A 22,675-nucleotide genomic window follows, 5' to 3' on the forward strand; every position below is an offset into this window, starting at 1 on the left:
AGGGGGGGCGGGGCTCTACTTAATACTTCTTTATCTTTCCAAATTCCCCTCAGGGTTACCGCCTTCAGGATGCCTTCTTTAACTTCCTTCTCCAAGTTGAATTAAGAGTACACTTGCCTCACAAGCCATCAAACTTATCACAATACATATCAACAGTTTGTTTGTAGCTCATTACTAACCAGACTGTGGTTCCTTAGCAGACAGGAACTTTTATTTCCACAGCCTCGATAGCTAGCAAGGTATCTGACCAATCATAGGTGTCCGATACATGCTTGTTATTGGGATGAATAAGCAAATGAGTAGGATTTGGAGGGCATCCAAATAACCAGGAGGGAGAGGAGGCCTTTACAGTTCTCAAATGTATCCAGGTAGCATATTAGCAAGGCCCATGGACTCTGGAGCCAGATTGCTTTGGTCTAAATTCTGGTTCTGCCATTACTAGCTATGTGATTCTGGACAAATTACTTGACTCCTTTAAGGGCCTCAGTTTCTTCATCTGAAAACAAATGCGGACAATCAAACTGCATGCCCCATAGAGTTGTTACAAGAATTAAATGAGACACTGAATGTAAATCACATGCAATCAAGCCTGGTACATAATAAGCTCGGATTAAGTGTTACTTGTAATATTATTATTACTACCATTATTATCAGTAGGTTGTCCTGCCTCAGAAAATTGTCTCATGTTCCCCTTAACTTCAAAGTATTCAAACTCCAACCACTTTCTGCTTCTTCACTTTGGAGGAAACACTTTTGTTACTATGCATATGAGTTAGCTGAGAGCATGTGGCTTGAATAATTTAGGATGGGGGAAGGGACATTAAGTCACACACCGGGATTTAAGGGAGAGTTTTGTAAGTGCAGGAATAAAATGACAACTAAGCCAAAAGTGAACCAGCATGACTGTGCTCCCCAGCCCCTCAGAAGTAGGTTAAATGAGTGGCTTAAATCTCTCAGCCCGGTAATAACCACTGCATAAGCAAGCCCTCCCTCCCCTTGCATGTCCCTAGGTCCCACGGGGGTGATGAGAAAGGCACACAAGCCCCGCGTAGGTAACAGCCTTCTCCCAAATAGAAAGTGGCAAACATGCATCTAAAAATGAAACCAAGTTTCTCTGGAGGGAGACAGGGAAAATGGAGTATTTAGGAGAAGAGAGCATGTTTTCCAAGGAAGGAGAGGCTTACTTGTTGCCATAGTCAATTTTGGACGTGACTTTCTGCTTCAGTTCCTTCAGCTCGTCTTTGGGCAGAGTTCCTGAGAGGAGCTGGGACCGCCACTCCATCAGGTCATACATCATGGACTGCACCTGCATAAACCGCTCCTTTTTGCTGGCCTACGAGACAGGAAACAATACACAGTCACCTGGGCCAAGGGTGTGTGGGCATCTATATGACAAACTGTGCCAAAGTCAGTCAAGCATGTTCAGGGGCCATGGCGTGAGCATCTCTCCTGGCCCCTACCCAGCTACCAAGGGATTGGGTGGTAGTCTCCGTCATCCACATATTTTACCTCCCGCTGGGCCACAGAGACTTCCAGAAATGAAAGTAATAATCCCATTCACTTCTTGGTTAAAGAAAGGGTGATCTCTGACTCCCATCAGAAAAGATACTCGTTGAGCAGAAATGCCTTGAATATCTGCTGCAACACAGGTTCCAGAGCTCAGGCCCTTTAAGGCTGGGAACCAGGAGCATTTTTCTGGTGATAAAGGCCTACTTCTAGGGCAACATTCTTCCAAGTGTAACATGTACAACCTGTGGGACACAATGGCTTTTGGTGATACAAAGACCCAACATTAAATCACAGACCCATATGGTGATTGTCCTTCCATCCTTCTGTAGAAAGGAAGAAGAAAGGTGTAGTTTATGGTAATATGTCTTTAACCCCTCTTCAATTTGACAATTCTTTTTTTTAATAAGGAGAAAGATGTCTTGAGCTCAGAGTTTTTGACAGGTACTATAGCAAGCATTTAATAACATCGCCTTGTTTTCGTTGTATTTATTTGAATAATGTTCCTCTAATCATGCCAAGCACTTTTGGCTTTCCATTTGGGAAAGTATGTGTGGTATAACAAAAAAAAGAAAAAAATATATATATAAGTATGTATTTGTTCTTTGTCTCCAGTTCTTGGCACAGAGCTCCTAAAGCCCTTGGAATTTCCTGATTTCCTGAGTGATAAGAGCCTCTTTTCTTATTCATAATGAGCTCCTTTTGACCATACCTTTGTTTATGCTAATGACATGACTTTTGGCGGGGCCAGGGGCGGGGTGGGGGGGTTCATAGTTTCTGGATGGGGAGCTGGATGCCAGAGGAACCCACCATGTGATTAGAGAGTTAAAACTTTTCAGCCCCACTCCTTCACCCTTCCCCTTCAAGGAGCAGAGAGAGGATGAGGATGGAACTCAATCACCAATGTCCAAAGATTTCATCAATCATGCCTATGTAATGAAACTTTGATTAAAACTCTCAATCAGCAAAATTCAAGGAGCTTCCCAGATGGTGAACGTATCTACATGCAGGGAAAGTGGCATGCCAAGAGAAGGCATGGAAGCTCTGTGCTCACCCCGACCCTAGTTCCCTTAGCTGTATATCTCTTCCATATGGCTGTTCCTGCATTGTAGCCTCTTTTTTTTTTTTTTAACATTTTTTTTAAAGATTTTTTTTTTTTTGAGAGAGAGAGCATAAGCAGGGGGAGAAGCAGAGGGAGAGGGAGAAGCAGACTCCCCACTGAGTAGAGAGACTGACATGGGGCTCTATCCCAGGACCCTGAGACCATGACCTGAGCAGAAAGCAGTCACTTAACCGACTGAGCCACTCAGGCGCCCCAGCATTGTAGCCTTTATAGTAAAACAGTACTCATAAGTATAGCTCTTTCCAGAGCTCTGTGAGTTGTTCTAGGGAATTAGGAGACCTGAGGTGAAGGTGGAGAGGAATGATGAACCCCAGAGTTTGTACTAAGTTGGGACAGAAGTGTGGGTAGCCTGGGGACCCGATCCTTGCAACTGGCATCTGCAGTGAGGGCAATCTTGTAGTTTGAGTTCTTAAACCTATGGAATCTGAAACTGACTCTGGGGAGTCAGCGTTAGAATTGATTTGAATTATGGGGCATCTGGTTGGTGTTGGAGAATTGGAAATTGTGGTTGGAATGGCATGGCATGCTGTAAAATTTCTTACATAAATTATTTAAGTTTACTAAAAAGGGAGCCGATTTAGGTATTAAGTAAATATTATACAGGTGGTATGCAGACACGGCAGGAATCATGAAGGTGATATTGGAATACCAGAGGTTTAAGGTTCTTGTATTTACTAGGGTAAAGGGCACAATGGATTTGATATTCAAAGATTTCTTAAGGGAAAACACCAAGCTCCCACTGTGTAGTTGTATGCGATGTTTAAAAAAAGGTAGTGGAGATGAATAATCAAACCACTTGAGCTTCAAGTTACTGTTTTCCCCCTTAACTTTCCTAACAACTTTTGGGAAACTTATAGAATCGCACGTGCCAATTACCATATATTATGAAGTATTCGCATGGGAGTCGACATTTATGCCCATAAAAGTTAAGTCTACAAATAGCGTGTGTACACCAGCAGGTGTGCACAGTGCTGTAACAGAGATGCAGTAAGCCTTGGTTGACATTTTCACTCTAAACTTAATGGTTTTCTTAACTAAATGCTTTCATTAGGAGCTTTAGAAGCATCAAAGGAGGATTTAAAATTAGATTCGCTTCAATACAGGGAAAATACATACAAAATGTGCCCTTTGTTTTTCCAGGGTCAAAGCTTCCTCATAGATCTAAGGACAATAGCCATTAGTTAATTAATATATGAGAACAGTATTTCTCAAGGTATTGTCAGCAGACTGACAAATCAAAACCCCCAGGGTTTATTAAAATGTGGAGTCCCATGACAGGAAGCTTTATTTTTTAACAAAAATTTTTGCATTAGTTTTAAAACCGAAGGATCACATCAGACCCCCATTTATTATGACTGGGTTGCAAGCTCACTGTGTGGCTTTGAGAAAGTTACCTAACCTCTCTGGACCTCGATGTACTCATACTATTTGTTCTACCATGTCACTGAGGCTACCTTGGCCTGCCCTACTCACAGCCAAATTCCAAATCTGAACCAAAGCAAAGACCAAAGAAAGCTTCCATCCCAGGGAGCAGGGTTCTGAGTCTCACCACGTAGAGCTGTTTCCAGATGCTGCCCCATTCCCAAAGTGTCGTTGTCACTTCTTGTGCCAGAGGAATTTCTGCAGGAATGATGTTCTCGATATTTCTATTTAAGGTGGGAGACAAAATTGTGTGAAATTGACACCCAGGTGCTAACAAGATAAAATGCTGGCAAATTTACATTAAGCTGCAGCTGCTGAGAGGGGCCTTGCTGGCAGGAGACTAAACCGCCTCCAATAGCCACACCGATTACATTATGCAAATGCAAGGAACTTCCTTTTCAACGTTCTCCTTCACTGGGGTGGGCCCTTCAACTCATTATTCAGGATTAATCGACATTAATATAGTTCAAAGGCAGCTGCCAGTGAAAAGTTTGATTCTCCAAACTTCCTAATACCCCCTCAGAATCAGATCTGAACAGAAATCAATGTGGATTAGATCTCCCATTGCATGAGGAAAAGGAGACACACAAATAAATGTGGGCACGGGAGCAGGGGATCAGCTGATTCACATCTGCCAACTCAGACTTTCAAGGCAGAAAGGACAGAGACATCTGTGAGCCGTGGGAGGGTCAAGCCTGTGAAGGATGACAAATACCTTCTTTTCTCCACTGTCACTTCCTTGATGTGGATAAAGGATTTAGGGAAAATGCCCTGTTAGGAATAAAATAAAATAAAATAAAATAAAATAAAATAAAATGACATATCCTTACAGATATAACTGACCCCAGGCCTTCATGGTTTTTCCCAAAAACCACTGACTGGCAAAACCCTCACACTTTACAGGAATAATTCATTCTCTTACTTCTACTTCTCACCAATGCTCTACCGGTTGTTCTAGATCCCATAATTGCCCTAGATTCCCAAGAGATGCTCCATTCCCATTGTGGACACTCATCCTACCAGATGGACAAGACAAGAGCACAGAAAAGACTCACTCTAAGTGAGACACGGCGCTCTGTCTCTCCCCTGTCCTGCCCAGTTCCAGGAAAGCTGTCACCCTTCACAGTCATGAACAGCTGGAACGTCAGGCCCTAAAGCAACAGCATCCTTGGTTCATATGGGCTATTTTGATATGAGACCTATTTTCCCATGGATTTACTTTATTGTTCTTTGGAGAGCAGAGTAGGATCATGCTTCCCAATCAGCATGTCAGGGAGGAAGGAAGAAGTGCCTTATTTCCTTGCCCCCTATGCTTGGCTCAGTTAACAAGAGAAGCTTAATAATTACTTGGAAATTCCTTCATAAATTAACCAGGGTGCACACTGGAGGCATCTGCTTCTGCAATAGACACCATGAGCAATAAGACCAGTAAAACAGGTGGCAGCTCTCATGGAGACGATGGTATAATACGGAGTTGGAACAAGTGAACTCCCTGAAGGCAGGGACTGGACTTTTCTCTGTGAGGTGAGGAAATGTTGAATGCCCCCAAACAACTCTGGAGAAGGGCAGCAGAAGATAAATTTCAAATAAAAACATGCACAATTCCATGGGGACTCACGGGAGAAATCATATGTAATTGTCATATCAGGAAAAGTTGGAGGGAAAAGAGAGCTCCAGAGGTTAGCCTTAAAGGGAAGGGAGTTGAGGCACAGCAAGTGCCGACGTGTAGAGCACAGGACACAAGGAAAGAGAACTGAGACAAGTGTGCTGGGGAGCTGTAGTGGGAGATAATTGCCCACAGGGATTGCAGCCTCATGGAAAGACATCCAATATTGTTTCAAATAAAAACAGATTGGCCTTACCTGTAACATTTTGTGCTTTAGGAGGTATCCCCTATACCAATCTGCAAAGAGAAAATAAACAGGTCTCTTATCTATTCCTACAGGTTTATTGCTGGTTTTCTTTGTTGTCGTTCTGTTTGTTTTTAACTAGCAAAGAAACTACTGCAAAGTGCTTTAGACCTTAGGTACAGATCCAAGTCTGGAAGCCCCCAGGCTTCAACAGTCTGTTGAATTCATTGCCAACATCTCCAAAAAGCATCTAAAAAGACAGGCATTTCATATAACAATGCGAATTTCCTCCTTTTGAAAAAATAGGAGGCCCAGGGATGGGGGCCGGGGCTTCCCCTCAGCCACAGTTGGCTGATGGTGAAGAGCAGCTGGTCCCATTAGACAGAGCAGGTGCCTCCAACTCGCCAGCGTCTACTCAGCCCTTCACTTATTTCCATTACCTGCCTGGGCCCTGTGTTCATGTGCATGTTTCAACCTCTGCCTTAGAGACACAGAAAGGCTGAGGGAGTTTGGCAAACATCTTAAAATCATACCCACAGTTTTAACAGCAGCAAATGGTGTTTCATATGTGATTTGTAAAAGTTAGTCATTACAAAGCAGACAAGTTCAGAGATGGGTAAAAGGACAGAAATTTTAAAAGATTCTTCCCTTTGCAAGAACATCAAAAATGATTCAATTAACAGAAGTCCAAATTATACGCAGTCCTTGAACAAAATGAGCCTCAGTGTAGCAAGTATTGACTATAATGAGTCCACTGGCCTTTGGAATGATTCAAGCACAGCCAAGTAGTGGCATTTGTCATCTTTGCAAATAAAAAGTGTCTGTCGGGAGCCTCATTAGCAAACCCTCATTACTGGGCTGACAGATTGTTGTCGAAATATGTTCTCAACAGACATACGTGCAAGCCCCCAAACAAACAAGTTAAAATGCAAAGTCACCCTTCATAGTCATGAGCCAGCTTGAAGGTCAGGTCCTAAAGAAAATTCTAAAGCAACAGAGGCCCACAGTGGCTCCTATTTTAAGAAACAGAAAGAAAGGAAGGAGAGAAGGAGCAAAGGAAGGAGAGAAAAAAAAAAAAAACAGGGAGAAAGGAATGGAGGTCAGAGAGAAAGAATCTCAGGTTTGGAATAAAATGCTGTTTTAGGTACTCGTCATATATGAAGTCTTTTAATCCTTGTACAAACCAGGAGGTAGGAACTGTAATTATCCCATTTTGCAAGAGTGGCCTACCTGAGGCAGAGAGAAGTTAAGTAACTTGCTCAGGGTTACACAGCAATAAGTGACAGCGTCAGGATTTCAATGCAAGCAGCCATCATACTGTGTTTCCTGTCTGATGGAGGAAGGAGCATGGTGGTTGTCGAATATTTCTTTCCCCCAATATCTGAATCTCCATGATCCCACTAAGTTACTTTCCAGCTGAATACTTCCAGTGCTGGAAACTTCATGAAGCATCACATTCTATGTTTACACTCCTCTAGTAATTTGTCTATTAACTGCTGGTAATAATTAACCATTAACAATAAGATTTATCCTTCCTGAGTGTGTCAAGAATTCCAGGAAAGTTTTTGTTTTTTTCCTTCTAAATTATAAATTAATCTTCACAACAATCCTCTAAAGTAGATAGTATTATTGCCTCAGTTCTGCAAATGAAAATAGAGAGGCACAGAATGATTAAGCAACTTGCTCACAGTCACACAGCTAGTGGGTGATGTGACTAAGATTTATATCCAAGCATCTAACCCCACAGAGATGACACTCCACAGCCTTGCACTATAACAACTCCTTTGTTTGCTGTTCTACCCCATGCCACCAACTAGATATAAAAACATCTTTGGAATATTGCTAGCTACCATTTATTGACTACCTAATGTATGCAAAGCTGTATGCTAAGTGTTGTACATGCATTTTCTCATTTAGTCCTCATATCAATACTGTGAGCTAAGTATTATCATCCCCATTTCATAGATGAAGAAACTGAGATTCAAGTCAGTTGATGTACTGGGCCAAATCACACAGCCAGGATTCAAGGGCAAATCTGAGTGGCTTCATAGCCAGCCCTCAATGCTGTTCCAGCACATTAGCTCTTGTGTGATGAATACATATACAGAAAAAGTTCCCTTGGAGTACAAATACAGACAAGGGTCTCTTAGTTGCAGTGACCTGAATCTACTTGGTGGCTAAGGCCACCAATATCTACGGGAGAATAGAAAAACAATTAAGGGACAAACAGTCCCTAGCGAAAGCTGATGCCCACATCTGCATCTCCATGACAGGGGCCCCATCAGGGTCCCTTGACTCCCTGGTCCAGGGTCATTGCCTGCTTAGACCCTTGAGACTCAGTTACTTATACACACCTTCACACCTTTTCTGAGTCTCAGAACTTCAGCTCATTCTTGAGCAAGGAATCTACTGACTGTTACCTCAGCATACTGGTTCCAAGATTCAAGTTCAATCAACCCTCATGGTTCACCTATTATGTATACGACACTGGGCTAAGTACTTCAGAAATAATCCCCTGTGACCCTTGATAGGAAGGGCTTATTACCACATTCACTTGCAAGATGATTATAATAGCTCAACTGCATCAGGGCTGTCTTTAGGACTTTTTCTGACATCTCCACCCCTGGTAGGTCATTGGCTTCCATGGCTCCTGATATCAGCTCCTTAATCTGGTTACCTGCCAGCTGTATCTGGCTATATTCCAAGACCTGACCAGGCAGATAATAATAGCTGGCATCCATAGTAAAATCCATGACAATGAACGCCATGATCAAAAGCAGGCTGTGTAACACAGCACTTGCCATATCCCAGGACTTGCCCTCAGGCTGAACACTCTTTCCAGTTAAATAATAACAACCCCATCCAGGAGATAAGCACTTCTGTTTTTAATAGAAAACTCCAAGTGCATCCTGGGGGAAGATGAGAAAAAGAAAATATTTACCATTCTTCTGGACAATTGTGAAGTACTAATTCCTCAAATCATCCTCCCTTCTCACATCTCAAATATCAAAATGAAATGTACCTAAATTCTCTAATCAGCAGTTGTGGGGGTTAAGGACAAAGTTGAGGAGAGATTAAAAATATCCCAGGACATTAGAAAAAAAAAATCCATAGTCTAAAGATCCAGTCTCTGCTATCTATAGGCAGCATAATTTTTGGTCATGTCACTAAAGCCTCAGTGTTTATATCTATAAAATGAGGGAAATAACATATACCCCACAGGGTGTTGCAAAAACTATTTTTTAAACATGATTATGAAATAAACACACCTAGTAAAGGTATACAACTTTGGACAGGAAGAAAACATACCAATTCAGGATAAGTGTTACCTATAGTAGGGACAAAAGACAATAGAATAAGGGAGGGATAAACAGAGGGTTTCAATTGCATCTAAAATTTTTATTTCTTAAAATGAGTGTTATTGTTTGCTTATTGAGTGGTTAATGCCTGAATGTATTTTACTCTCCTACATGATTGAAATATCTAATGATATTAAGATCAAACAGAAGCTAGTAGTTTTCAGTGGTTAAGAGTGTGATCTCTGGAATCAAAGCCTGGATTTGAATGGAGATCTACAACTTACTATCTGTGTGATCTTAGACAAGTCATGTACTTCTCTGAACCTCAGTTTTTTTATCTGTAAAATGAGAATAATAATAGTGTTTGTCTCATGAGACTAAAGTTAGCTAAGGAATTCAGAGTTGCCCAGTGCCTGGCATATGGTAAGTGTTCAAAATTCAGTAAATACCATTCTCTCTTTTAAAAATCAACAATCGTCATCATCATCATCATCATTAACAGCAACAACAACCAGAGAAATTTGGGCATATTTTCTATTTTATTTCCAGAACCCACAGATTTTGAATACTATCACTTTTTTCAGTGATTTTTTTTTCAGTCATTTCAACATATTTCCATGACGACAAAGTAAAGGAAACATGCTCCAAATTTAACAGAATGGATGATGATTTGGCCTCAACCTCATTCAGAAGAGAAGAAAACTTCACTTTCACATGACCTATCTCTAAAGCAGACCCAAACAAAGGGCCATCTCCCTACGTAGTGGCACTTTATTTATTTTAATTTAGATTTTATTTATTTATTTATTTATTTGACAGAGAGAGACAGAGAGAGAGAGAGAGAGAAGCAGGGGGAACAGCAGGCAGAGGGAGAGGGAGAAGCAGGCTCCCTGCTGAGCAAGGAGGCTGATGCAGGACTCCATCCCAGGACCCTGGGATCATGACCTGAGCCAAAAGCAGATGCTTAACCAACTGAGCCACCCAGGTGCCCCACAAAGAAGCACTTTAAAAAGACACCCTGTCAAGTGCTTATAATGATGCTTTTTTTAAATTTTATTATATTATGTTAATCACCATACAGTACATCCCCAGATTCCGATGTAAAGTTTGATGCTTCATTAGTTGCGTATAACACCCAGTGCACCATGCAATACGTGCCCTCCTTACTACCCATCACCAGTCTATCCCATTCCCCCACCCCCTCCCCTCTGAAGTCTTCAGTTTGTTTCTCATAGTCCATAGTCTCTCATGTTTCATTCCCCCTTCTGATTACCCCCCTTTTCTTTATCCCTTTCTTCCCCTACCGATCCTCCTAGTTCTTATGTTCCATAGATGAGAGAAATCATATGATAATTGTCTTTCTCTGCTTGACTTATTTCACTTAGCATTATCTCCTCCAGTGCCGTCCATGTTGCAGCAAATGTTGAGAATTCGTTCTTTCTGATAGCTGAGTAATATTCCATTGTATATATGGACCACAGCTTCTTAATCCAGTCATCTGTTGAAGGGCATCTCGGCTCCTTCCATGATTTGGCTATTGTGGACAATGCAGCTATGAACATTGGGGTGCATATGGCCCTTCTCTTTACTACGTCTGTATCTTTGGGGTAAACACCCAGTAGTGCAATGGCTGGGTCATAGGGTAGTTCAATTTTTAACTTTTTAAGGGACCTCCACACTGTTTTCCAGAGTGGCTGTACCAACTTGCATTCCCACCAACAATGTAGGAGGGATCCCCTTTCTCCACATCCTCTCCAACAATTGTTGTTTCTTGCCTTGTCTATCTTTGCCATTCTAACTGGCGTAAGGTGGTATCTCAGTGTGGTTTTGATTTGAATTTCCCTGATGGCTAATGATTTTGAACATTTTTTCATGTGTCTGTTAGCCATTTGTATGTCTTCATTGGAAAAGTGTCTGTTCATATCTTCTGCCCATTTTATGATTTGTTTATTTGTTTCTCGTGTATTGAGTTTGAGAAGTTCTTTGTAGATCTTGGATACCAGTCCTTTATCTGTGGTGTCCTTTGCAAATATATTCTCCCATTCCGTGGGCTGTCTCTTAGTTTTTTTGACTGTTTCCTTGGCTGTGCAGAAGCTCTTTATCCTGATAAAGTCCCATAAGTTCATTTTATCTTTTATTTCTCTTGCCTTTGGAGATGTGTCGTGAAAAAGGTTGCTCTGGCCGATGTCATAGAAGTTGTTGCCTATGTTCTCCTCTAGAATTTTGATGGATTCCTGTCTCACATTGAGGTCTTTCATCCATTTGGAGTTTATTTTTGTGTATGGTGTGAGAGAGTGGTCAAGTTTCATTCTTTTGCATGTAGCTGTCCAATTTTCCCAGCACCATTTATTGAAGAGACTGTCTTTTTTCCACCGGATGTTTTTTCCTGCTTTATCAAAGATTAGTTGCCCAAAGAGCCGAGGGTCCATTTCTGGGTTCTCTATTCTGTTCCATTGGTCGATGTGTCTGTTTTTGTGCCAGTACCATGCTGTCTTTGTGATCACAGCTTTGTAGTACAGCTCGAAATCCGGCATTGTGATGCCCCCAGCTTTGTTTTTCCTTTTCAACAGTTCCTTGGAGATTCGGGGCCTTTTCTGGTTCCATACAAATTTAAGGACTATTTGTTCCAGTTCTTTGAAAAATGTCCTCGGTATTTTGATCGGGATAGCATTGAAAGTGTAGATTGCTCTGGGTAGTATGGACATTTTAACTATGTTAATTCTTCCAATCCATGAGCATGGAATATTTTTCCATCTTTTTATGTCTTCCTCAATATCTTTCAAAAGTGATCTATAGTTTCTAGCATATAGGTCCTTTACGTCTCTGGTTAAGTTAATTCCAAGGTAACGTATGGTTTTTGGTGTTATTGTAAATGGGATGGATTCCCTAATTTCTCTTTCTTCAGTCTCGTTATTCGTGTATAGAAATGCAACTGATTTCTGGGCATTGATTTTGTATCCTGCCACCTTACTGAATTGTTCTATAACTTCTAATAGTTTGGGAGTGGATTCCTTTGGGTTTTCCATATAGAGTATCATGTCATCTGCAAAGAGAGACAGTTTGACTTCTTCTTTGCCGATTTGGAATACCTTTGATCCCTTTTTGTCTTCTGATTGCTGTTGCAAGGACTTCTAGTACTATGTTGAATAATAGTGGCGAGAATAATGATGCTTTTTTACCCTACAAGCAAAGAACTTAGATCACTCTTGATGGAGTTGAGTCCAGAAGCTGCTACATGGCTCTGGGTATACCGTACTCAGTAAGTGGTAGATCCAAAACTCTCCTTGCAGAGCTCTTTTCAGCTAAACCAAGAACGAGGTAATGCACTTAGAAACTTGGAAAGAGCTCCAGATATTTTTAAGTGAGAAAAACAAGTCTTAAAATGGTATGTACGGTGTGGTCCCATGTCAAGGAAACAACAAAAGCTATGCCTAACCTTAAAAAGCAAAAGCTTCTATGTTGGCCTCCCCCATCACACCTTCCCTTTGTTTCATTTTGCAGTAAACACAATTCAAAAGCTCCTTGGGAACCTTGGGAACCCATTCTCTTCCTACTATTAGTAGGCCCCCATGACCCAGACAAGTGTATAATATCAGTAGGTGGAAAGGAACTTTCCCTGTCATTCCAGAAAGGAAGCAAATATTGAAAGGGGAGCAGACATTCCCTCTGAAGGGCTTATAAAGAAGAGTCTAAATAAGCAAGACTACCTCCAAAGGCCACCCTCCTACCACAGTCCATGTAATTAGAAGAGAGAGAGACAAAGAGATGGAGGGGTCTTTGGAGGTGGTAGTTGCTGCCTTAGGAGTATAGGTATAGCTTCCCTACCCCCAAGCCAAATCCAAGCATGGGGGTGCCGTCAGGGGATTTACTCCTAGGGACATCTGCCCTCCCATTCCCCAGCTACAAGACTATTTGTGCAGGGCACTGGCTGATCTTTGAGTTTGTTTGATCAAGGAAGACAGAGAATTGGAAAGAAAGCACCCCAAACTCCTACCCACCCCCAACCTGTTTAAATTGGAGAAGGAAGGGCAGCATTAAACTGGATATAGGATTGAAGTTTTCTTTTGAAATGTCATCAAATATCAGGAAAGATGTCAACCAAATGTGACTGAAGGAAGTGATTGAAGAAAAATCACACTGGTTTTTTATGTCTATCCCCCATGAAAAGTTCTGACTGCTCAATAAACATATGTATTTTCCACATCTAAAATCAGAACATAGAATGTTTATGCAGACTCTGGGTAAAAGAGGCAGCCTGAGAGGTGTACTATGGACCAAAATATAAGCATGAAGCTATCTAAGGCTTAAAAACAACAGATATCCTTCTGAACTATTTGAGTTTTCAACACAGCAAAATATTATCTTTCTAATAAAAAGTTAACCAAAATGAGCTCTAGTGAAAGGAAATTCATTCATGCCTAAGGTTCCAGGTCAGGTTTTTGTCTTCCTCATTCATCCAGCTGAGTATAGGCAAGGAAGGGCTGGCTTTACCCATTCCAGGCAATCAGAGAGCCAGCTTCCAGGCTCTCTGGGCCATATTGTAAAGATATACACCTGCCAGTCTCCATGTAGCTCTATATAATGGCGGGAGGGATGGAATTAGCCAACACAGAGCACCTAAGAGTTAGGCATGGTGCTAGACAGCTTCCTACTTTCTCTCACACTATCCTCATAACAAGTCCAAGAACAGGCAATGGTAACCCATTTCACAGGTGAGAAAACTGTAGCTTACCTACCCAGCTAGTGGGTAGTGAAGCAGAGAATAACTTTCTGATTCAAAAGTCCATATCTTTCCACTCCTTTTTTGGTTTGTTTGTTTGTTTGTTTGTTTGGGGGGAGGATTTAAATACTATTGGGGGCGCCTGGGTGGCTCAGTTGGTTAAACATCTGCCTTCGGCTCAGGTCATGATCCCAGGGTCCTGAGATTGAGCCCCATGTCTAGCTCCCTGCTCAGTGGGGAGTCCGTTTCTCCCTCTGCCCCTCCCCCTGCTCACACACTCTCTCTCCCTGCTGCTCTCAAATAAATAAATAAAATCTTTAAAAATTATTAAAAAGTACAAAGAATAAGATAACCACTCATATTCCTACCACCTAGAATTAATCATTGCTAATATCTGGAGATAGGTGCTTCAAATCTTTAAGACTATATTATTTTTTTGTTTAAAATTGATATGGACTGTTACAAAGAATTCAAAGTAAGCAGAAAAGTGTAAATATAAGAACTAAAAGAATTATCCTGAATCCCATTATCCAGAAAAAGGAAAATACTATTAAATATAATTTTAGTCAACTTTTCATTTATATTTATATGCACAGGATGACAGATGGATAAATAGATAAAATATAATTTTTAAAACACTCTCAAAAAAGTCAGCATATAGTAAAGACACTGCATAAATAAAATCTCAAATACCATACTTAATCATTTTTGTATTTAATAGAAGGAAAAGAAATGAAGTGAAATTGAAGGAAATGTTGAAACTGTGATTAAATATTTCTTCTTAGGGGAACCCTCATGCACTTCTGGAGGGAACACAGGCTGGTACAGCAATGCTGGAGAATAGTATGGAGGATCCTCAAAAAGTTAAAAATAGAACTACCCTATGATTCAACAATTGCACTATTAGGTATTTACCCAAAGAATACAAAAATAGGGGCACCTGGGTGGCTCAGTCATTAAGTGTCTGCCTTTGGCTCAGGGCATGATCCCAGGGTCCTGGGATTGAGCCCCACATCAGGCTCCCTGCTCCACTGGGAGCCTGCTTGTGTTCCCTCTCTCACTGGCTGTCTCTCTCTGTCAAATACATAAATAAAATCTTAAAAAAAAAAACAAAGAATGCAAAAATACGAATTCAAAGGAATACATGCACCCTGATGTTTACAACAGCATTATCCACAACAGCCAAATTATGGAAACAGCCTAAGTGTCTAGTAACAGATGAATGGATAAAGAAAATGTGGTACATATAAATATATATGTATATTTACTCAGCCATAAAAAGAATGAAATCATGCGATCTGCAAAGACATGAATGGAACTAGAATGTATTATGTTAAGTGAAATAAGTCAGTGAGAGGAAGACAAATACCATATGACAAATACCATTTCACTCATGTGTGGAATTTAAGAAACAAAACAAATGAGCAAAGAGGGGGAAAAGAGAGAGAGAGACAAACCAAGAAACAGACTCTTAGGTATAGAGAACAAACTGATGGTTATCAGAGGGGAGGTGGGTGAGGGGATGGGTGAAATAGATGATAGGGATTGAGGAATGCACTTGTCATGATGAGCACAGGGTGTTTTATGGAAGTGTTGAATCACTATATCGTATACCTGAAACTAATATTGTATGTATATTAACTATAATTTAAATAAAAAATTGAAAATAAAAAAAGATAAATAAACATTTCTTTATTAAAAAAGATTTCCTAAAAGCTCCTTTCAAATAAAAATAAAATAAAAATAGTTATGAAAAGCATTAAAAGATTGAAGTGATTATGATTTTTAATTGTAATATTTTATTTCTAATTGATATTGACCAACTCTCTGTTATGATAATATCATAAAATTAATCTATTCCCTTCTCCTTACTTCTCGATTTTACGTGTTTTTTTTTATATTGTTCACTTTCCTAACAAAAACATTTCTTGGTAGTCACAAATATTGTGACTTTCAATACCAATCTCTATAAATCGATTCATTTAGACCCAATGCTCACCACTATTTCCTTTTATCACAACTTTTTAATTCCTGTATTTTTAAAATTTGATTCATCTCTCAATTGGCTGAATTTTATTTTTCAAGTACATTTCTGCAAAAGCATTTCATGGGCACACCCAAGTTCTTTTTATTACACCATCCTGACTCATTTTTGACTAACACTGTGGTTTTTACTTTTTATATTTGCTGGTAACAGGTTTTCAATCAGAATCAAAGGCAGAACTCCCCATCTGCAAAGCAGACAATACCAGGCCTGATCTCAGAGACTGTAGCTATTGAAGGTCCTCAGGGAAAACTTAGGTTCCCATAAATTCCAGTTAAAACTCCATACATATATGGGTGTAGACATGATAAGTCCTGCTGTTTTGTATATCAATGCTTCAGATAAATAGAATCATGATAACAGACTTCTGAACATTGAATACGTATTTGCAAAGTATTCATGAATTGGCGATCACTCACTAAATTAATATGCCCAGCTCTTTCCAGAAAGGCACTGTGGCCACTTATTACAAGGATATATTAGAATAAAACTAATAAAATAGAATTAAAAATGGAAAACCAGAACCAAAGAGGTGTAACAAGGACACTAATCCCAAAGACAAATAAAAGTGGCTCAGGTCAGCAAGTGTGGCCTTTCTGAAGATCAGGCACCAGATCAGGTCAAGGAACAGAAAGCTCTGACTAGGCAGCTTGTATGGTCAGTTTACTGTCCTCAAGCTCTTTCTCCAGGAAAATCACATGAAAAGAAGAGGAATATACTTGTCTGAATCTCAAAATGTGGAACACAACAAATAATCACTGACAGTAGGCGCTGTCTTGGTAGGCACGGGGTGGAAGAAAGAGTGTGGGCTTGCTTGCATAAGGAGGGATACATAGCCATGCTCTCTGTGTGATCCTCAGAAAGTCATTTCTTTTCCCTGAGTCTTGATTCCTCACTTGCAGCTATGAGGCCTCATGGCTGTTTCTCAGGATTAGCATTCAGTAGCACCTAAGAGACACTGAGGAGAGCTGTCATGCTGTTGATATTTTCACTCTTCTCCCTTGTTAGATACTTACAGTTTGCTTATTTGCCACTGGGTAGAACGGGATTTGTAAAAGATGGGTTGCCCTGAGGCAAGGGGGCTGGGTGTTTGGAACCATATCCCTTCCTTCCTGCCCCAGCCTTATTCACTCTGTGTGTAAAAGGTTTGCATAGGGCCAGACTGGGATTTAGCATCCAGGCCTGGATGCTAAAAAGTTCATCATTTCACCTCATATACAACCTAAAATAACAATAATATTAAAGGATAAGATAAATGTAAGGAAGGTGAAAAACATTCTCGTTTCTCCCATGATGACTCCTTTAAGGTTGTTTTGAGATATCAGATATCAAATACTTTCCCCCTCACAAAAGCTCTTCTGCTTGTGTTTTGGTTTGCGTGTGTGTGTGTGTGTCTGCTTGTATACATGTGTTTGTATATGTGTATCTATATGAACATGCCTCCTGTGTTTATGTTTCCGTGTGTGTGTGTGCGTCTCTTTGTATCGGTGTATGTATATGTGTGTATGTGTGTGTGCGCATGCACAACAATCTACAGAATTGCCTTGGAAGTTACACGTAGTGGATCTGGCATTGGGGATAAGACCTGTACTATGGGTTGCCCTGAGGAGTGACCAGACTAACACATTATAAGGAAGTTAGCGTAGTGCCCCCAGTATGTAGTTAAGAATCCAAACACGGCTAGTTCTGTAGGCAACCTCTTTCCTCGGGCTGGCTATTTCCTCCTTCACAGCAGCATGCCTGCTTCCTGTCCACCGCTCACTCCTGTCCCAGCACAAGAGCTCTCTAATCTGAGGGATTAGTTGGGAGGGAGGGATGGGCCTGGGTGCTCAGTCCATTCACTTCTTTCTTTCTTCTTGCTCTGCCCAGCTGCAGGAAGGACATATGCTCTCCACACAGTAGGATTAGAGACAGGCCCAGGGAGGGGGAGAACTGTGGAGGTCCTGCTCTGCTAGTGAGGACTGGGAGAGCCTGCCTGACTGTGGTCAACACATTGGCAAGTTCATTTGGCTCTTACACCCAAGCCATGCTCCCAATACCAATTTTATCAGTGACATAGGTGATATATTGATTTATAATGCCCTGCCTTATGGGTCCAAGGCCATTAGCTTTTCTGCAAATTTTAAAAAGCACACCTACCACCACCACCACGCCCAATAGACATTTGGCTTCACAAGAGGATCGCACCTCGGCGGGAAGAAAGAGATGCCACTGTGCCCAAGACAGGGCTCGCAGTTTAATGCAGGATAGAGTACTGCTCCCAGGACCAGGTACAGTGCCCATACCACACAGTTATACATAGCAGGTCTTTTGGAATCAAGGATATAATTTACTGAGCTCTTCAAAACCCTAATAGTGCTGATTTCCCTTTATAATCTTATTAGTATTAATACTAAGAAAGGCCCAAATAGCCCCATGGCTATGGTAAATGGATAGCACAACAAACATCAAACCCCACAAGTGAGGCCTTTGCTATTAAGCATAAATTCCTAAAATAACAAAGCATTATTTTCAGTAAATTCTAATTGCCAATATTATCAAAATGTGTAACAGACCACACACAGTTGCAGGTTCCAAGAGAGGGCTGGAGGTGCTAGGTATGTGCTGCAGATGTCCCAACACCATCAGCAGGGGGCCTGGCATCCATGGGTCACCTGAGCCAATGACTCACCTCCGCAGGTCTCCTGTATTCGCACCACATCACCAATCTGCAGGGAGAGCTGGGAGGCTCCATTCCCTTGAAAGTTGTATATGGCTGTGAAATAGAAGAAAGGGACAGCATGGTGAGATCTCTGGATACTGAGAATCACTGCTCCTCCCTGCTGTCCCTGAGTTTACCTGACCCCATGCAGCCTACATGGGTTAATAAGGCCAATGCTGAAACCCACTGCCTACCGCAGGAGTCAATGCAGGCCTAGTCTGGCTGCTAAAGGTCCCCACTCATGAACCAAACCTGACCCCTTCCTTGCATGACAAGGAAGCTATTGATATCATCTACCATAGGTTGACCTCTCCCAGTTCACCAGGCACGTACTGCACATCTTCTCATTCCATTCTAACAATAACCCTGTGAGGTATAACTGCGAGCCCATTTTATAGATGGAAAACAGAGGTGCTAAGAAGTTAAACAATTTGTTCAAAGTCTTCAGGCCAGGAAGTGACAGGAAAATCAGTATCTAACTTCCATATTCTCAATCACTATGATGAGGTACTTGCTGCTCCCCAATTACTCCCTCCTGGTGACAACAGCCTAACATTCAAGGGTTTTCCCTGTCTTCCCATTTCTATTATCAGTCCCTGGGGAGCAGTAGTTGGCTATGAACATTCAGAGTCCCCCCTGTGCTGTCAGAACCTCTGCTAATCACTTAGAACACAAGATCATGCGTATCATTGTAATGCATAGGCCCCATTCAGCACCACTTGCTAAGTGAGGACCAGACCACATTGTTTATCCAGATTAGGGATGCAGCCTACTTCCCAAAGGCTGAAATGGAACCACCAGTTTGGGAGGTTTTCAAGAACAGAATAGTCCACAATGCATGTGGTTTAATTTAAGGAAAGACTCTCAGGAGGGTGGACAGTATGATCCTAGAATGTTGTCATCATTCATTCACACAGCAGACATTCAGTAAGTGGGTATGATGTGCCAGGCACATGATAGGCATTGATTTTGCTCTTTTGGTGAACACAGAAATAAATATAAGTTTACAAAATATGAGACATGTGAAAGAGGAAACAATAGGGCCTGGCAGAGAGTTATGACACATCAACTTTGGTTGAAGTGCTTAGGGAAGGCCTCCCTGAGCTGATACATGAAGTATTTGAGCAGGTCAGCTATGGGGACAACAACAGAGGAGCATTTCAGGAAGAGATAACGGTAGGTGCAAAGGCCCTAAGGAAGGAAGACACTTGGCATATGCAGAAGACCATCAAAAGAAACCACTGTGGATGGAGTATAAGAGAGGAGAGGGTGACACAAGATGAGGCTGAAGAGGTAGGAACCAGGTCAAACACAGCCTTGTGATGAGTTTGGGTTTTATTCCAAGAGAATGGGAAGCTGGAGGGATTTTATTTATTTATTCAGGAATAGCTTTATTAAGATATAATTTGTCCTTTGAAAGTGTATAATTCAATGATTTATTCATAGAGTTGTGCAGACATCACCATGAGTAATTTTAGGAAAATCTCATTACCTCAGAAAGTTCCCCCAGCCCCAAGTGGCCACTAATCTACTTACTGTCTCTACAGATATGCTTATTCTGGGCATTGCATATAAATAGAATCATATAATATGTGGTCTTTTGTGACTGACATCTTTCATTTAGCACAATGTTCTCAAGATTCATCCATGTGGTAGTAACTGTAGAAACTCAATTCACTCCTCTCCCATTGGTCCTCAGTTTCCTCATATGTCAACAGAACAAAATGCATTCAAAAATTCTTCTTTGGGTGACTTCAGCAAAAATGGCAGAGTAAGGTACTCCAAGTGTCTGTCCCACTAAAGCAGCAATGAAAAATCTGACAAAAGCTCTCAGAATCAACTGTATGAGAACTCTGGAAAACAGTCAACAGTTTATAGCAATCAAGCAAATGTTTAATCAAGAAAAAGGCAACTGAAACCTGGTAAAGCTTTGTGGCATTTTAACTTATTCTTGTCCCACTCCCTGCTCCCCTTCTCAGTGGCAGTTTTGAAAATGATATTCCATATCCTTTGTGTGTGTTTCTAGACCCAGAGGGAGCAGAGAGAACCTTGTTCTAAGACACTGTATTTGTCTGTTTTTATCTATCTGTGGGCTCCCTAGAGGACTAGAGCTATGAGCTTGCCCTTTATTATTATTTATTATTTATGTTTTTGAGGATGGAAAGGAGAGGAAATGAATTGAGTCAATGGTGAGATTACCAGGAAGACTCCGGATTCCTCTCATTTAGTTCAATCTGCCTTCTGCCCTGTTTGGTCACATGATTCATCAGCAGCAAGCCTCTATTTGGTTTGGAGACCACTGGGATTAGAGAGACAGAGCAATGGACTTTTCATTGGCCTTTCCACATGTACTCTGCCTCCCTCCAATCTCCACACAGCAGCCAGTGCAATAGTCAGTACAATGGGATTATATCACTCCTCTGCTTAACTAACACCCTTCAGCCTTCCATCTGCTGGCATACATATGAACAAAAGATGGTCTATCCATACAATGGAATATTCTTCAGCCACAAAAAGGAACAAAGTACTGACAGTTGCTACAAGATGGATAAATCTTGAATGTACAACACCCACATACACCAGTGGATCTAGAAGGCTATGCAATGGTCTGGACACATGCTAAGAAAGTACGGGAAAAAGTCCTAAACTCTCAACTCTGATTGACCTTCAAGCTCCATGTTGGCAGGAAATGCAGGCTAAGGCAGAGTTGCAAGTGGTCTGGCTACATGTTATAGGTATGCCCCTACCCACACATACAGAGTCCAGCTACAAACACCAGATTTTTTTCTTTAAACTCCAGGCATCTGGAGATTTAAGTGACCAGTCTTCACAAAAATACTTTAGAAAAGTCACTAAACAAACAAACGACTACAGCCTATATTAAGCAGCTACAACCAGTCCTGGCAAGGAAGAGAATCTGACATCTGAGTTAGCATATTAGAATATTCAAGATATCCAGTTTTCAACATAAAAATTATGAGGCATGTAAAACGATAACAACAACAGCAATAACAAGAAAGAATGGCCCATTTACAAGAGAACAAAAAGAAAATAATAGGAGTTCCCTACAGAAGGATAGACATTGGATTTATGAGACAAAGACTTTAAATCAGTTGTCTTAAATATGCTGGACTAGCTAAAGGAAACTATGGGCAAATAACTAAGTAAAACCAAAAGATTAAGTTCTCATAATACAGAGAATATCATCAAATAGAAAGGACAAACTAATAAAATGGAAATTCTGTAGCTAAAAAGTACAATAACAAATGTGAAAAATTCATTAGAGAGGCTCAATAGCAGATTTGAGCAGGCAGAAGAAAGAATCAATAACCTTGAAAGTAGGTCAGTTGAGATTGGCTAGACTGCAAAACAAAAAGAAAAAAGAATAAAGAAAAATGAACAGGACCTAAGTGACCTGTGTGGGACACTATCAAGCACACCAACTTCACATAATGGGAGTTCCATAATTAGAGGAAAGAGAGGTAAAGGAACAGAAAGAATATTAGAAGAAATAATGGCCAGAAGTTCCATTTGATGGAAGACATGGATTTACACACCCAAAAAGCTCAGTGAGATCTGAGCAAAATAAACACAAAGATATCCACACTGAGACATAATTATCAAACTGTCAAAAACCAAAGACAAAGAGAGAATCTTAAAAACAGCAAGAGAGAAGAACTCATCATGTACAAAGACTCCTTGATAAAATTAATAAATGTTTTCTCTTCAGAAACCACAGAAGCTAGAAGACATATTTAAAGTGCTAAAAGGAAATAAGCAAAAACAAAAACAAAAAACCTCAACCAAGAATTCTATCTCTCACATATTATCTTTCAAAAATGAAGAAGTTAAGAGATAAACAGATATAGAGGTCCATTGTTAATAGACAATTGAAAGACAAGTGCATAAAACAATAATTATAAATCTACAATAATGGGTAAATCATGTATAAAAATGTAATGTGTGACAGTAACAACAAAAAGGGAAAGATTTGTACAGAAGCAGAGATT

The 22,675-nt window shown here is 40.7% G+C and overlaps 1 protein-coding gene across 1 annotated transcript in view; it reads right to left on the bottom strand.

Annotated features, from left to right (window-relative positions):
• Positions 1-18,791, bottom strand: part of LOC100465542 (dedicator of cytokinesis protein 2) — a 135,993-nt gene extending 117,202 nt beyond the window's left edge. The window contains exons 1-5 of the mRNA XM_034656751.1: positions 18,636-18,791; positions 5,914-5,954; positions 4,767-4,822; positions 4,179-4,275; positions 1,185-1,333 (exon numbers count right to left, since the gene is read on the bottom strand). Coding sequence (XP_034512642.1) covers positions 1,185-1,333; positions 4,179-4,275; positions 4,767-4,822; positions 5,914-5,922 — 311 coding nt within the window. The 5' untranslated portion in view covers positions 5,923-5,954; positions 18,636-18,791. The remainder of the gene's footprint in view (positions 1-1,184; positions 1,334-4,178; positions 4,276-4,766; positions 4,823-5,913; positions 5,955-18,635) is intronic.
• Positions 18,792-22,675: the final 3,884 nt, after the last annotated feature.

Source organism: Ailuropoda melanoleuca, chromosome 3 (assembly GCF_002007445.2).
Source record: "Ailuropoda melanoleuca isolate Jingjing chromosome 3, ASM200744v2, whole genome shotgun sequence".
NCBI lineage: Eukaryota > Metazoa > Chordata > Mammalia > Carnivora > Ursidae > Ailuropoda > Ailuropoda melanoleuca.